Genomic DNA, 15,436 nt, shown 5'->3' with positions numbered 1-15,436 from the left:
CAAAGAATATTCATGTATGGCGCTTGTGATTCTCTTTCAAATAGCACCTATAAGCCGTGTTATCTATAATTTTTAGGGTGACTGAGATTGATTATTAGTCTGAGCTCACATTAGACTCTACTGATGTTGACAAAGAGGTTGATAAACTCAGAGGCAGTAAATCAGGCACAGCTGTTCAAGAGGTGAATTAAAATTTGATGGCTCCATTTGGTTCACACATAGCACTAACTTTCCGTCTCATGAGTACCATAAAATATAGTTCATCCCAATTGCAACAGTCAAATCACATCCTAGATGTGTTAGACTATTTGGTTGCACAAATATTTAGCTGTTAGTTGGATTAAATAGCAGAAGGCCTGTGGTGTTGCTTTGGTATAGATGTTATGCTTAAACTGCTAGCAGCATACCCAATATTTACAGCAATAATTTGTTGAGTTTTGAATCTCCCTCCCAAGATAAGTTAAAACTCTACTGGTATGGCGTGTTTCAATTGAACTTTAACAATGTATTATATTACTGGACACCATTGCCGGATGTTTCAGCAAGGCTACGGATGAATGAGCTCGCCTACAATTTCTTAGCCCCACTGAAGATGCAAATTGCATATTGAAATTTGAGTTGATTGTATCTTTCATATGAAGGTACAACACAAGACATTGGGATTTGATCTAAACTTGGTAATAGATTGTGAAAGAGCACACAGTTATTCCTAATTTTGATACAATCATTGTCAGATGCCAAAATTTTAAATAATCGGTGCATTCCTTCCAGGCCTCCTACTGTAAATAAGCACATCAATCACGTTTTTCTTGAAAGGTTGTTGACAATTCATGTGGGGACACAAAGTTGAAAAATGCTAAAGTCGGTGGAAAGGCCCATTCTTCTAAAGATGAGACCGGTCTCATGCTAGCAACATGTCGACACGTGTTTATCCTGAAAGGACTGGACATGAAGAGAGGAGAGATATTCCAGTATCCATATATACTTCAGGTATCAGTTTGTATTTCATCTATATATAAACATAACTCTCTCCTAACGCTGCAAATCATAAGTTTGACATGCCATGATCATAAAAAAAAGATTTTGTTGTGAAATCTAGGCCAGGCGTACTTGAAGGAACTGTCATTTTCCTAACCTTTTGCTTTAAACATGAAATATCATATGGTTCATGGCGCAATTCATTGTTTTTACTTTGTTCTCTAGAAACAGTTTCCATCAGCACAGTTCTTTGCCTATGATGTTGCGTGTAGGTATTACCCTTGGCTCCAGAAGTTTGATGGGGAAACAGCCAAAAAGCAAACTCCAATGTTATCCGTAATGCATGCTAAATCACACCAGTGGTCATGTCAGGTGATTATTGTTATACGGTATAATATAGCAATAATTCATCAAGTTTTGCCAAAGCCCTTGTTGGCATAATTTTAAGTTTACCCTCAAGTAGGAAATCCTGGTTTCTAAATTTAGTAGATAACTTATAAAAAATATTCAGACATTTGTACAGTGCTTCCAAAAACCTGCATGAAAAAAGTTCTTTTTTGCTTAGTCATAAATAAACTACTGATGTAAGATTTTGGCACAGGCAATGCGGAAAACCACTTTCACTTCAACAAATGTTACGACGCCACCAGACTCTCTCCCACCCCCCACAGTGGTTGGCTCAGGCCTTAGCGATGTCAGTTAGTGAATTACAATTTTATAACAATTGTATTTTCAGATGAAATGGAGTGGTAAGGTGGTAAAGGGAGCTGGTCGCTCAACTGGAGAAACCTTTGAACAAGCTAACAGTTACCTTTCACGTTTAGGTCCTGTCACTCGAAACTCTCATTCTGCAGGTGCGTTTTGTAGCATCCCATGACTGACCATTTGATGAATTCCGCATAAGTTATTTAAACAGTTGGCATTGCTAGCACTGACCATTGTCCGACATGAGTTTCACCAACCATTCATTCACTCAACATTCCCAGACAAGCTATATTATCAGGCAAGGGACTTCATATTGTCTAACCCGACCTATAATATAGGTGACAAATTCAGACAACTCAAATGTCAAACTAACAATTACTGCCCTAAGCACTAGATGTGTTCACCTTTTCTCTGTCACACATTTGAGAAATGTCATTTTGGTTGACTCAAAGTGAGGAGGGTGTTGTTTTGGCATAAGATTATGGTTAATTGTGGATGATGGTTGACCTGAATCCTACCAATGTGAAAGTAAGCATTATGTCATTTCGATAGCAGATTCTCATGTGTCTATGAATTGTGTCTGGTCAGGTGTCTGGGACTGTTGTGATTACCAATTTTGACCTACACTGATGTATAACATTGACTGCGGGTGTGACTGGAATAGGGGGAAGGAGGCCAGCAACTTCTCTCAATAGACAGAGTACTTAGACAATGAACTTCTTGACCTCTCAATACATGCAAATTGAGACTAATTTCTGTTGTTATGATGCTGTGGTGTATGTTTGGATACCTATCATTTCATTGTCTGCAATAGCGCGTAGGGAAAGGATAACTCAGAGTGCTAAGTCCTGGAATAGCCGCAAGCTTTTGGAACTTCCAGTGTGGATTGCAGCACAGTTGAGCAAGGTAACAAGGTGTATTTCATTTGAGACATAGTAATTTGGTAAACAGAATTTGTGGTATGAGCTTTGCTTCCAAGGAAGAGTATTGGTTACTAACACTTCTATTTCACGTCTAGAAAATGACAAATGGAAGAAGTTCCGTATCTGGTTCTGTTACTGATTGAAATAATTGCTGTGAACCATATCTTCATCCGGGGGAAACAGAACTAATTACTTTGATGCCAGGCATGATAGGCAGAAGCTTGCATCAGGACTCATACCTCAATCAGGCTAACCAATGGGAAGGTTCAACCTATACTTGTATTTTGTAGATGAAGAGAGAAATTAAGGAAATGGAGGAGCAGTTTGTGGTGATGTGTGGAGACTTGAAGAAGAGTGAGGCTCAGATTGAACAGCTAGGAGAGGAATATTCCAAGATTGGAGAAGGTAATAACTATGTTGGCATTTGCAATACGGTTCAATTGGTTGCATTCGTTCAGGGTTCACAGTACAGAAAACCAAAAAATCCAGTACCCAGTCCAGTCCCATTACAGCAAAAATAATTATTTTGCTTTTTTGTAGTTTTCCCACCGATGGAAATGTAAATTAGTTTATTTTTTGTATTATTTTCTAGGCGATATAACACCACAGGAGCGGAAGATGGAGGAGCTTGCCTGTCGCTACAAAATATTAGTATCAAGTATATTTAGTGACCCAGGTAATAATGTACTTTTTGACAGAAGTTTTAATCCATTGAAATCAGTGGTACACATGCAAATTGATATTCAATATTTTTCATAAGTTACCATAGAACCTCTATTTGAACGCTGCCTCTATTTGAACGCCACCTGTATTTGAACACCACCTCCAATTGACTGTCACCCTGAGAGAAAGATTGAAAAATTCACCGCCAGCCTCTATTTGAACGCCGCCTCTTATTGACCGCCGCGTCTCATTGACCGCCACCTTAAAAGAAGAGTTGGAAAATAGAGCGCCATGTCGTTCAATTAGAGGTTTTACGGTATGTTGAGCTGCCTACCCTTGACTGTGAGGTTAGGTCCCAAACCATGTTTAGTTCAAAAAGTTAGCCAATAACTCCACTTTTTCAAAAGAGTAGACCTCAGTCATGTGCAGCGATGAAACTACAGAAAAAGATTTCTGGCCCAAAAGTCTACTTTAAAGCCTGGAACAATGGCAGAAACAAATTCTTTGGCCAAAGAACTACTGACTCAAGCAACTTCACAATGTTTTACTAAATATTATTATCATGAGGAGCTGAAATATAACCATGGCTTCCCTGGTCAAAGCTTCTGCTGGATCTACAGACAATTCCAATGGCTGCGTTGAAAAACTGTTTTTACTCTCAACTTAAGCTATGAATATTGTTATTGTTTCAGATTCTTCCAAGACCAGAAAAAGACACCGCGACATGTTGACCAAAGTCAAAGGGCAGTTTGAAAGTGAGGTGGACAAGTATCTGTCAGGTAATCATTGTGGTAAATTTCATATCAAAATGTTTGAGTTTTAAGGAAAATTAGCTAGTTAGTACAATGTACTTATATTTATATATGATGGGTCAGAATGATTATGATCATAGTTGTTGAAATATCATCTCATCATTTTGAACAGGTAGAAAAAAAGGAATGAAAGTAAGCAAGAAGGAACTTCTCCAAGTCCAGGACACCCTATATTTTCCTTGGATGGTTGCAGCACTCGAAATCAGTCCAGGATTGCTAGCAGCAGTGGATCTTCACCATCGGTGAGTTTGAAAAGTGCATAATTTTGGAAGGAACAGAGGGTGGCCAGCAGTTCACATAGAAAATAAACTTCATACAGCTTGAAAGTCTTTCCCTTCCCTAAAAATGTGTACTTTTTACACCAGGAGAGATGAGGTGTTCTATTGCAGTTTCCTCCATTGTTTTTTTTCCATATTGCTTTGGCAACCTGCTTATTCTTCTCTATTAATTGGTATTTATTATTGTAGGATCAATAGATGTTATGAAGAAGTAGAAGTACTACTTACAGAGAGAGACAACCTCATTGAATACATCAATGATAAGTTAGAAACAGGGCAGGATAAGTCTGGGTTGACTAAGGAGCTTGTTTTCAAAATCAGATTGCTTGCTAATTCAGATTGGCCAGCCAGATGTAGATGATAATGTAGAGTTTGAGGAGCCAGAATTAGAGAGTGATGTCGATGACAATTGATCACAAATAATGAAGGCATGATAGGATAGAACAAAATACAATTTGTCGCTAGTACGCAATTGCCAACATTGATACAGCAAGCTTTCACATACCATTGTCAGCTTTTGTAATGTACATGTATAGATAGTCGCAGTCACCTCTTGTCTGCTTTGCAATGAACCTTCAACTTTTTAATTTCAACGTTTGGTATGATTGTAGTGTAAATCGGCAGACTGTTATTATAAAAATATTGTTATTGTAAAATACATGTATCAATATTGTATAAAAGAAGAGTTGATCTCGACCATTGACCATCTCGAGTTGACCATTGATCTCGATATAGTTGATAGTACGATAAAATACTTTTATCTCAAAAATAATTTCAGTGCTCAAAAATATACGATCTTGTCCAAGGCTATAGTTTTAGTCCTTTTTAACTTGTGAATTCTCTGATTTTGCAGAGCAGCCCGGCGCCCAAACAAATATGATTTTGTTTAAATATCATCATTAATCAGAGCCAGAAGAATATTACCAATATCTTCTGTTGCCGCTTCCATCAATCATCTTGACAGAATACCAAAACCAATGATCAAACTATCCTCATAGTTGCGGTTGGCTAGTTACGTGTCAATTTGTCTGGGATCAATTTAAGCAGTGTAGGGAGACGATTACGATATTAAACAGTTACTCGGGCTAAACTATTACATGCACACAAACTATGAGAGCATATTTGAAATCAGCATGTCTGATATGTGTATGACTGATAGTTTCGAGTTCACGGCTCTATGATTGGGTTTGTTGAATTCTCTGATTTTGCAGACCAGCCCGGTGCCCAAACGAACATGATTTTGTTTAAATATCATCAATAAACAGAGGCAATGAAAGTATATATTTATCAGTAAATATATAATGATACAGTTAAATATGCGACAAACGTATAACTGCATGGGGTTAAACTTCCAGGTGCTCTGGTTGGTTTTGCTCATTTCTTTCTTTATATATGCTTTAAGGTCATGCGTATGTAACTCAGGTTCTGTATACGAGCATAAGCAATAACTCGCCTGGTTTTAGCGGAGCCTAGTATAGCCTTAATAATCGAGCCTACTTTGTCGTTAATAGCCAAGACAGTGTCAACTGTGCCAAATTTGATCCTGTTAGCCGAGCTGGCTATAGCTGTGCCAATTGTACTCAATTGGCTAATTTTCGATCGCTCCGTTGATAGCGAACAAAACTAGTTGTTAAACCTGCAAACATAATGTATGATGTATAATATGTGAATGTCAGGCCAATGTATTACACAGGTAGGTAGATGTAGCATTGTCTTTAAGTTTTTTCGTTCAACTCAGTCTACTTACAGATATAAAAAAATCAGCAGACTAATAGTAGCATAGATGATGTAATAGAATATATCTTCATAACTTACTCTGTGTGGTTGTCGTCAGGGAAGTGGCGGACTCTGACTGAGCAGCGTGTAAGTTGTTCCACTACAAAATTGTTATGTTGAGTATGACACATAGAGATGAACATCCTTCCAAGGAACTTTGCCCAAACAAGCATGAGATAAAAATAGATAGAATTTCGTTATCCCACCAAAATCTGTCACATTACCCAACATGATCCAAAATGAAATAGAGTCGCCTTAGCTTATTTTAGAGGTACTCATTACAATACAGGGCTGAGGCCACTTGTAATGCAAGTGGAATTTGCACTGCATTTTAACTTCCACTAGTGGAATGCTAAGTGAAATGCATCAATACATACGATACAATGGTATTCAGCAAATCCTTAGAATGATTCATATTCTACATAAAGTATACCTTCCCCATTCCCTACTAGGGCTTTAAAGTTCTAAACTCACTTCCTTGTTCATTGTCAGCAGACATTTTGGTCCTCTTGCTTTCTCTGCAGCTCCATTTCTTTCTTTGCTCCTTTCCACTGCTTTGCTTTGGTTTATCAACTAACAAGAATTTTAAATTTGAGGTACAGGCCTCCTGTTTTTAAACGGTCAGGTGATAAGAGAAAACCAAGCAGCAATTTTACCAAGGGGTGGATAGATAAAATAATATTAACAAAATTTCAAGCTGTCCCCTGCCATATAACATGCTTGTCACTTCATTGTAAAAAAACAATTCCTCATGTTTGGGACTCTCTCCCCCTTCTAAATTTTGACTGTTCCACAATCACCTTGTTTTCATGGTTTTCTGTGTTTGGTCGCTTACGCCTCTCACTCGAGCCTTCATCTCCTTGGTCAAGCTTTCATTCTTCACCTAAGAATATAATTTAAACCACAGTTAACAGCAGATCACATGACTTTTTTCCCAGGAGACCTGCTTTGGTAGACAAGTTTTTGCAAACCATTGTTCCTAAGATAGGTTTGGTAAAATTAGGAGTTATTCTCACCTCTGTCAAAATTTTCTCCTGTTGGCTCTTCTGTCATATCTGTGTCTTCTTCTGCCATCTGCCTGTGATCTGCAACTTACAAAATAAAAAGTATAGGCAAATTAGAACAAATTGATCCAATATATACATAAATGTAATACTGATCATAAGAAAGTTGCGTAGTGACACGCAGATCTTATCAGTTGACTCTTGGGCTGAATGTATTTTGAAAGTATAATCATACTACAAATGGAACTGTTTTGAAAACATTAGGTCTCATCATTTTCTTTAACAGCAACATGGTAGTACACTAATAATTAACAGTGAATGGCCTAATACATGCCATGAAACATCAAAGTTGACCTACAGACTAAACACGGTCTGCAGTCTAACGTATGAGTGCACATAGTATCAAAATATTAAGCTTTTTGATATGACAAGCATATACTTTTTGGACACAGATAACAGGTTTTTTCAAATACTCAGACTTCAAAAAGATGGTGTCGCTGACACCCACTATCCAACTGGTGTCAGCAACATAACTTGTTTCAGGTTTCAGTACTTTCTACAGTATTCAAATGTGACAACAAATGTATCATAAGCAGAACACCTATTGACTGATGACAATGGCAACCCGGTATTGCACATGGTGTTGAGATTTTACTGAGAATATCTTCAAGCTGCAGTTCCTGCAATGGCACCCATCGCCCAGTCTCATCTAGCATGGCCGGTCCTTCTATCGCTGACTCTCCTGCTGATTGTTGTTCTGCTGGTTCCTCTGCTGCTCTTCCTGGTTCTGCCTGTTCCTCTGCTGCTGGTTCTGCTGGTTCCTCTGCTGCTGGTTCTTCTGCTTTTTGTTCTTCTGTATAATTATAATGGGGAAGCTCATTTAGGCCATAGCAATGAAATGGTTTTTTATTGGAGTTGCCGCCTATCCAGGAGGAGAGGAATTGAATAGTAGGCACCAACAACCCCACACGTTTGAAGTCTGAGGGCTTAGACTATCATAATACACAAATATTGAGCATCTGAATGAGATGCCAATATAATAAGCAATAAAAGTGCTGTTACCAATCACAAACTTTTAACCCTATTTCCTCGCAGACTTTGATTGAGGTCTTAGATGACTAATATGGTTGGGCTATGTTGCTGCTTACCAGTAGTCTGTGGTAGTGCTGACGAGTTGTAGCGAATCTTAGCCCATTCTTTTAGTTCAAAAAGCTCAGGAGATTCACCCTGTATAGGCACAAACATATCATCTGCAAATAATATGTCATAGAACAGAAATCGTATAAATTTGGCAGAATAATCGCATCAACATTTGCATGCATGCGTGTTCCATAACATATAATAGTTGTTAGCGGTTGTGTTTATAGACTGCATAAATCATGGTGAATATTTCTTGTTTGCTACAAACTGTGCAGCCACCACAACTAGATCATTCAACGATGCATCTTCAATTTTTTTGGAAGAAAAAACCTTTAATGTGGGAGACAAATAAATCACTTATACCTTTCATCTGTTCTGTATATTTGATTCCAGCCCTCATCGATATCGCTTGTTTGAGCTAGTCAAGGCAAGCCGCTGACTCACAATTGGAATATACCTGTACCTTGCCAGGCATCCAAGCTGTGAGTGTGATGTTAAGACCGTAGCCTTCAGCATTAGCATCCTAACAAAAAGGATCCGATGTTTGTACATGATTGTAAAAGGTGTGCCCAATGTATGTGGAGATACAATACAAGCAGAATTTCTAGACTGTACTCATACTTGCTAGAGAATAAGTAGTGAAACCCATTTTACAGTAAAGCTAGTGTTTTGACCATTTGTATCTCAATCATGCTCACAGCTATTAGTAGCTTCTCCATAGCATTCCATCTGCTCCTCAAACTCTTCTCATTTCGAAAGCCTTCCCTTCTTTCTGCCGCTTCTTTTCTTGCCTCCTCCATCTTCATTTTCCAGCCTGGTCTTGGTATCTTCCTCCCTACAACAGCAATGATCAAATTAATAACATGGCAATCAGTGAAGCGGTGATTATATTTTTACTGTTAACAATATTAGGCAAACTGAGAAGAGCGCCAGAAATGTGTAACTATTAGTTTGGGGAAAGCTGATCTCTATAAATGTGACAATGTGAGATAACGATACTATACCTCCGAGACAGATTAGTTTTGAATTCAAATACATTTTTATAATTCAAACTTTCATGGGTGACTTATGGTTTGGCCAATGCGAGCACAGTCTAATAGAATTCAGAACAGTGTGATTTCACATGATGATAATGTCTATAGTGCAATTATATAAAACTTACCACACTTCGCACAATTCTTGGCTGCCCCTTGACTCACTCCATCACAACCGTAGTATATGCATTGCTTCATTTCTTTTGTCATAACTATTAAAATAGAAGCAATGACGGGTCAACTGTCAGTTTGTACTCAAACTGACTATTCAATATCTAAGACACAGTAAACATTGCTCAAAAACCATGTCCAAATCAAAATAAGGTTGGGCCTCTACTTAGCTGAGGTATTGACAATAGACTGCCATGAAATTGATGTTTATTATTTGAAGACAAAAAAGATAAACCAGCATTAAACTGCCAATTAATAATAGTGTTACTATCTGAAGGGTGGCCATAGGAGCGATTTGCAACTATACAAATTATAGGCCCTATATGCTGTATGTATGTTACAAAATATAAAAAATATACAAAAAAAATCAGAATCAGGGCAAAGAATAATATTTTATGACAAAATCCCCCGATGAGGACAATGAAATAATTGATTGTTTTACCAAAACGGAATCACAGGTTCACTGCAGACAGACAGTTCTCACTAACCCAACAGTCGTGTTCCCTGTTCTGTTCACTGTTCAGAAAATTATATTAATTGAACTTTATTCTTAATCCTTTTTTATTTACAAGAAAATAAAAATAGATATAACTCAAACTAAACTTTCTTCTATCTATTTTATATTCTTATCGTTTTTATGGATCACAGGCTCGTTCACAACAGGTAGAATATGTATATGGGAATTTTAACAGAGTCTTGGTCTATAGCTAAATTTGTAACTTTACCTCTCATTTGCTTAACCACAGTCTTTTGGTAGACCTAATCAAGTCTTGCCAGAGTTTCGCCTACAAACGGGGGGCTAGATCCTGCCCACTATGCTTGTTCCCAGATGGGCTACTCCAGCCACAGTCTAGCACTAAGTGCAAATGGGCCTCTCTAGTCATGGTTTGCCAATTATTGAGTGGGGTGTGCCCGCCCACTGCTCAATAAAACTAGTGTTGGGGACGACGAGGACAATCCGTTCACTGCTCATCGGGTTATTCCTACTGCAGAAGTACCGCCTAGATCCTGGCTATTATCTTTACTAACCTAGTCCTATAATAATTTAGATGTTTGGTCCAACTCTAGACCATGCACATGGAGCAGTACAAAGCAAAATCTAATCTACTAAGTAGAGCGAGAGAGTTGGGAATTTTATGAGGTTCACACATATTCTCATTCTATTTTACAAGAGCAGCTGATTATACATGTATTATACATATCAATTTACTCTGATTGGCTGGACTGCATCATCAAACGATAGCCACTGAGAAAACAAGAAAACAGATGCAGTATTGATTAATCAGGATCCAGTATTTCTAAAAACAGCCAATCGGGAGAATGCTCAAAACAATATACAGTCAATAGGTACTTAAACAGGAAATATACGTGGCGTTTTTTGGTTAGTAACGAGTACACAACGCGGTTACCAATTAGTTTCTAGTATATAGAGTTATAATGGCGATCTTCAAACGTCTGCAACTCGGCGACCGTTGTTCTAATTTTAATGTCCTTGGTACCATCGAATAGCTTAGTCTCTGCTCTTCATTCACTATATACAGGTTTGTATTTTTTCTATAAGGCGATATCTAAACCCGGGCCTGTTTTAGCCCACACACCGAGAGCGTTAGTAGAAAGTAAAAAGAGAGCCACTACCTACATAATATAATTAATTATGATTAAAAACGAGTATTAAATTTTGGCAATAAGATTTTTAGAAGGAATAAAATACAAGATAAAATGCAAGATTAGTACTTTTGAGAATAATAATGATAATATATATACACAAAGTAGGCTACCAAACGGTACATCGTACTCCGAGTATCTTTTACTTGAATTATTAAAATTTGTTAACAAATAAGAAATTTTATTCATGATTTCGGTTGAATCCATTAAAATCAAATACTAATTTCACTAGCCACGTCACCTAGTAACATCAGCATTTTCGTTCTTTAATCTCACGAAAAGACTGATGTTCTAACAATACTCAATCCAGATGATAGAATATAAACCTCAAAAATTGCCAATCTAATACTCATACAATCTTTATTTTCAAGCATCATTCTGTATATATTATCATATTATCGTTACAATTTTTTACCATTATAACACTGTAAAAATCTGTACAGGAACAATTACACTGTAGATAGTATTTATACACTCTCAAGTATTAACCTTTCATCTTGGCCCGAAAACGGGGGCATTTTTCTGTTTTAGTATTATTTTTAAGTAATAAAGAGTTCACCATCATCATAGGCACGTCACAAGACTTTTACTAAAAAGCGATTAATTTAAATTCCTACGTTTTATTCGTTAAAATCTAGCAATTGCCTACTATTCTTATCAAACTTGTACCTACATTGATTATTTACTTAACAATTTATCAATCATATCTTGTCTTGGAATACTTACTTGCTGTGGTAGTTTAGTTCACAGTAAGTCTCTTAGTTTTCAGTTTTGTAATTTGTTAGAACCTTGCGATTCTAAGATAATAAGTATGAGCATGAAACGCGACCCCAAAACTACCTTCGTGTTAGACTCAAATCCATGACCAATTTAATTTCCTTCCTATTTTAACACAGCCCATGCACAAGTCCATGACACTGTACTCCAATGTTTAAGTAGTGACTAACAGCACTAATACCTGAGAGATCGTTGTTTTATACGTATGCGTTCTGATAGATTGAGGCTTACTACGTTATCTGTAGTATTCGCACTTGGATAATCACTGTGTTATATCTCGTTTTGTCAGTTTCTGCTTACCGAAAAGGAGTTATCTCCTCATTGCTGGGAAATTCGACCTTTGCATTATCTAAGTCGGAACTGCGTAGGAAATTGCATTATGGTTTGGATCCGCCATCTTGTAATCCACGTTGGCATTCGCTATAGTGTATTTGGCACGATTAGTACGACCAATAACATTGCGTAGCTGACCTACGTCACATTGGTATAGCGTGAGTTATTTCTCTTAATAGGGGCAGTGCTGATAACCTCCCCCTGTCACAGTCCTTGCACTCGTTGGTCTTCAGATACAACATCTAACCGGGAGATTCGAACTATCCTTCTTCCTTTTGGGATGGACTCTCGACCGGTGAAGGCCGCTTCCACGAGACGGTGATCGTCCTGCATCTTTACTATCAAAATCCGTGCCTGGTCACGGCAGGCTGTGGACATCCAAGAAGGAGTGACCAGTCTGCAGTGGGCGATCACTGATAAAAAGGTAAATTACAGTTATAACATATTTTCATAATTAAAGCCATTTTTATATTGAATCGCGCATCCCACAATGTAATAGCTATAAGGTTCACACCGTAATATTATTAAGCTCTGCTTAATAATATTATGTAATAATAATAATAACAGCCAACGACTATCTTTCTCTCGCATGCTCAGCGAGCTGTGGAATATTGTGATATGTAGAGAATTTTAAACACCGATTAATTTCAGTTACGGATAACTAATTTATAGCGAATTCTTTCATATCAACTGCATAGGTAGTATATCGTGAGGTCATACTACCGATTCCGTAATATTTTTACTACCAGTAGAGTAGTATTTCATGCAATATACACTGGATGATAGGTACCAACACCCTAACACAGCATAAACGGCCCAAAGTGATCTAGCAAATACATAGAAGTTGTCCAAAGGAAGATGACAACTCCAAGTCTCAACTGATAATTTAAAACTACTTAAACCGAATATGACAGTTATATATACATTTTTTTTGTTTCCTCACCCCGGTTAACCCGTATGGGTGGTAGTAGTTTCTGCTCTAACTTGGGTCTCCTACCAGAGACCTGGGAGTTTAAGCACTCGCCTCAAGATCTTAGCTGTTCCCAGTAGCACACTTTTCTGCAACTCACCTGAGTTGATTGCTGTTGGTATTTGGGCAAGCCACATTTTATGCGCCGGTGTTATTGCGCCAAGTGCCCCAATGACTACTGGGATTACAGTTGTTCTTACATCCCAGCATTTTTCAATCTCTTCTCCAAGAGGGAGATATTTCTCTACCTTTTCTTTTTCTTTGCTGTCTATATTGTTGTCATTGGGTACTGCTATATCTATTATAGTAGCTCTCTTGTTCTCTTTGTCCACCACCACTATATCTGGTTGGTTTGCTAAAACATGCTTGTCAGTCCGGATGTAGAAGTCCCAGAGGATTTTAGCGCGGTCATTTTCATTGACCTTACCAGGAGCTTCCCACCAGTGTTGTGGTTTATTAAGGCCATACTCATCACATAGACTTCTATACACAACACCTGCGACATGGTTATGCCGCTCAGTGTATGCATTTCTTGCTAGCTGCTTGCATCCACTGATGATGTGTTGGATGGTCTCAGGTGCATCTTTGCACAGTCTGCATCTAGGATCGTCTCTAATGTGATAGATTTTTGTTTGGAGTTGCCTTGTTGGGAGCACTTGCTTCTGGGCTGCCATGATTAGCGACTCTGTATTGGCCGTTAGGTTTTCTTTGTTCAGCCACATATATGTCTGGTGAAGATCGCCAACCTTAGATATTTGTCGGTGGTAAGCACCATGAAGAGGTTTTGTGTGCCAGTCAATTTCCTCATCATCAGGGCGAAGGTCCATTGTAAGAGCAGCCGATTGAAATTCAGCTAGCAACTTATCTGAAGTGGCCATAGAGGCTGCATAGGCTTTGATGCTTTGCTTTTCCTCTTTCACTGTCTGCTGTACACTTTTGAGTCCCCTACCGCCATATTTCCTATCGAGATACAATCTAGTAGTATCAAATTTTGGGTGGAGTGCTCCATGCATGGTCAGCAGTTTACGAATTGCTATATCTGTTTCCTTGATGGCTTCCTCAGTCCACTTTATTATGCCTGCTGGATATCTTATTACTGGCAGTGGGTAAGTATTTATTGTCATGACTTGGTTCTTGGCATTGAGCTGGCTCCGTAGGACCTGCCGAAGGCGTTTCTTGTATTCAGTAATGGCTTTGTGATTTACCTCGGCTTCGTGGTTGATGCTGCTTTGCATAATCCCCAAGAACTTGTACCCTTCTTCTATATCTTTGATGGAACCATTTGGCATTCTCAGGCCATCTGTGAGCATAGAATGATTTTTCTTAAGAATTAGCCTTCCACATTTCTCAATACCGAAGGTCATTCCGATGTCCTTGCTGTATACCTGAGTGAGGTGTATTAGCGAATCGATGTCCCTTCCTTTGTTAGCGTACAGCTTGATGTCATCCATGTAGAAGAGGTGGTTTATCTTGGTGCCACTCTTAAACTGGTACCCATAGTGAGTCTTCTCTAGCATACTGCTTAGAGGGTTTAGGCATATGCAGAAGAGCAGCGGTGATAAGGAGTCACCTTGATAGATGCCTTGCTTAACTTGTAAACTCGCCAGCTTTTTGCCATTAGCCTCCAGTTCTGTCTTCCATTTGGTCATTGACATCTTGATGAATGCCACAAGAGCAGGGTGAACATTGTACATACTGAGACACTCAAGTATCCAACTATGGGGAATTGAGTCATAGGCCTTTTTGTAGCCGATCCAAGCCATGGCAAGATTGGTATGCCTGCTCCTGTTGTCTTGACAGACCGTCCAATCCACCAGTAACTGATGTTTGGCTCCTCGGGTGTTGCGCCCAATTCCTTTCTAAGCATTGGTCATATAGTGACTCATGTGCTCTTCCAGTTTGTCTGCAACTATTCCTGAGAGCAGTTTCCAGGTGGCGGGCAAGCACGTTATTGGTCGATAGTTCTTGGGATTCGGCCCCTGCTTTGGATCTTTTATCAGAAGTACAGTTCGTCCTTTGGTCAGCCATTCCGGATGGTCGCCTTGTTCTATTAGGAATGCCATCTGCTTAGCCATTCTAGTGTGAAGTGATGTCAATTTCTCCAACCAGAAGGCTTGAATCATGTCATGGCCAGGTGCTGCCCAGTTCTTCATACGCTGCACTCTGCACTTGATGTCCACTTCGCTGATGGTGAGTGCTTGCTGAGC

At 38.6% G+C, this 15,436-nt stretch overlaps 2 protein-coding genes across 5 annotated transcripts; one reads left to right on the top strand and one right to left on the bottom strand.

Moving 5' to 3' along the window:
* Positions 1-82: 82 nt before the first annotated feature.
* Positions 83-5,071, top strand: LOC137408614 (uncharacterized). Of its 3 annotated transcripts, none has more exons than XM_068095203.1 (10): positions 83-182; positions 817-990; positions 1,251-1,350; positions 1,715-1,832; positions 2,498-2,589; positions 2,897-3,011; positions 3,199-3,282; positions 3,962-4,048; positions 4,194-4,323; positions 4,549-5,071. In XM_068095203.1, exons 3-10 carry the CDS (start codon positions 1,306-1,308, stop codon positions 4,718-4,720), a joined length of 843 nt encoding a protein of 280 aa, XP_067951304.1. In that variant the 5' UTR covers positions 83-182; positions 817-990; positions 1,251-1,305; the 3' UTR covers positions 4,721-5,071. The 3 variants fall into 3 exon arrangements, with proteins under 3 accessions (XP_067951304.1, XP_067951302.1, XP_067951303.1); XM_068095201.1 differs by having other exon boundaries at positions 1,204-1,350; XM_068095202.1 differs by lacking the exon at positions 1,251-1,350.
* Positions 5,072-5,811: 740 nt separating this feature from the next.
* LOC137408767 (cytochrome c1-like) lies at positions 5,812-9,525 on the bottom strand. 2 transcript variants are annotated; one of them, XM_068095350.1, is made up of 10 exons: positions 9,442-9,525; positions 8,978-9,114; positions 8,643-8,802; positions 8,288-8,389; positions 7,795-7,992; positions 7,152-7,226; positions 6,936-7,018; positions 6,569-6,708; positions 6,175-6,235; positions 5,812-5,995 (listed from the first exon to the last, which is right to left on the bottom strand). In XM_068095350.1, exons 3-7 carry the CDS (start codon positions 8,677-8,679, stop codon positions 7,008-7,010), a joined length of 423 nt encoding a protein of 140 aa, XP_067951451.1. In that variant the 5' UTR covers positions 8,680-8,802; positions 8,978-9,114; positions 9,442-9,525; the 3' UTR covers positions 5,812-5,995; positions 6,175-6,235; positions 6,569-6,708; positions 6,936-7,007. The 2 variants fall into 2 exon arrangements, with proteins under 2 accessions (XP_067951451.1, XP_067951452.1); XM_068095351.1 differs by lacking the exon at positions 5,812-5,995 and having other exon boundaries at positions 6,174-6,235; positions 6,610-6,708.
* Between the last annotated feature and the right edge of the window lie 5,911 nt (positions 9,526-15,436).

The sequence above is a fragment of the Watersipora subatra genome, chromosome 11 (genome assembly GCF_963576615.1).
Source record: "Watersipora subatra chromosome 11, tzWatSuba1.1, whole genome shotgun sequence".
NCBI lineage: Eukaryota > Metazoa > Bryozoa > Gymnolaemata > Cheilostomatida > Watersiporidae > Watersipora > Watersipora subatra.
Note: the sequence above shows the minus strand (reverse complement) of the source record. Positions and strands in the feature narration are given on the sequence as shown.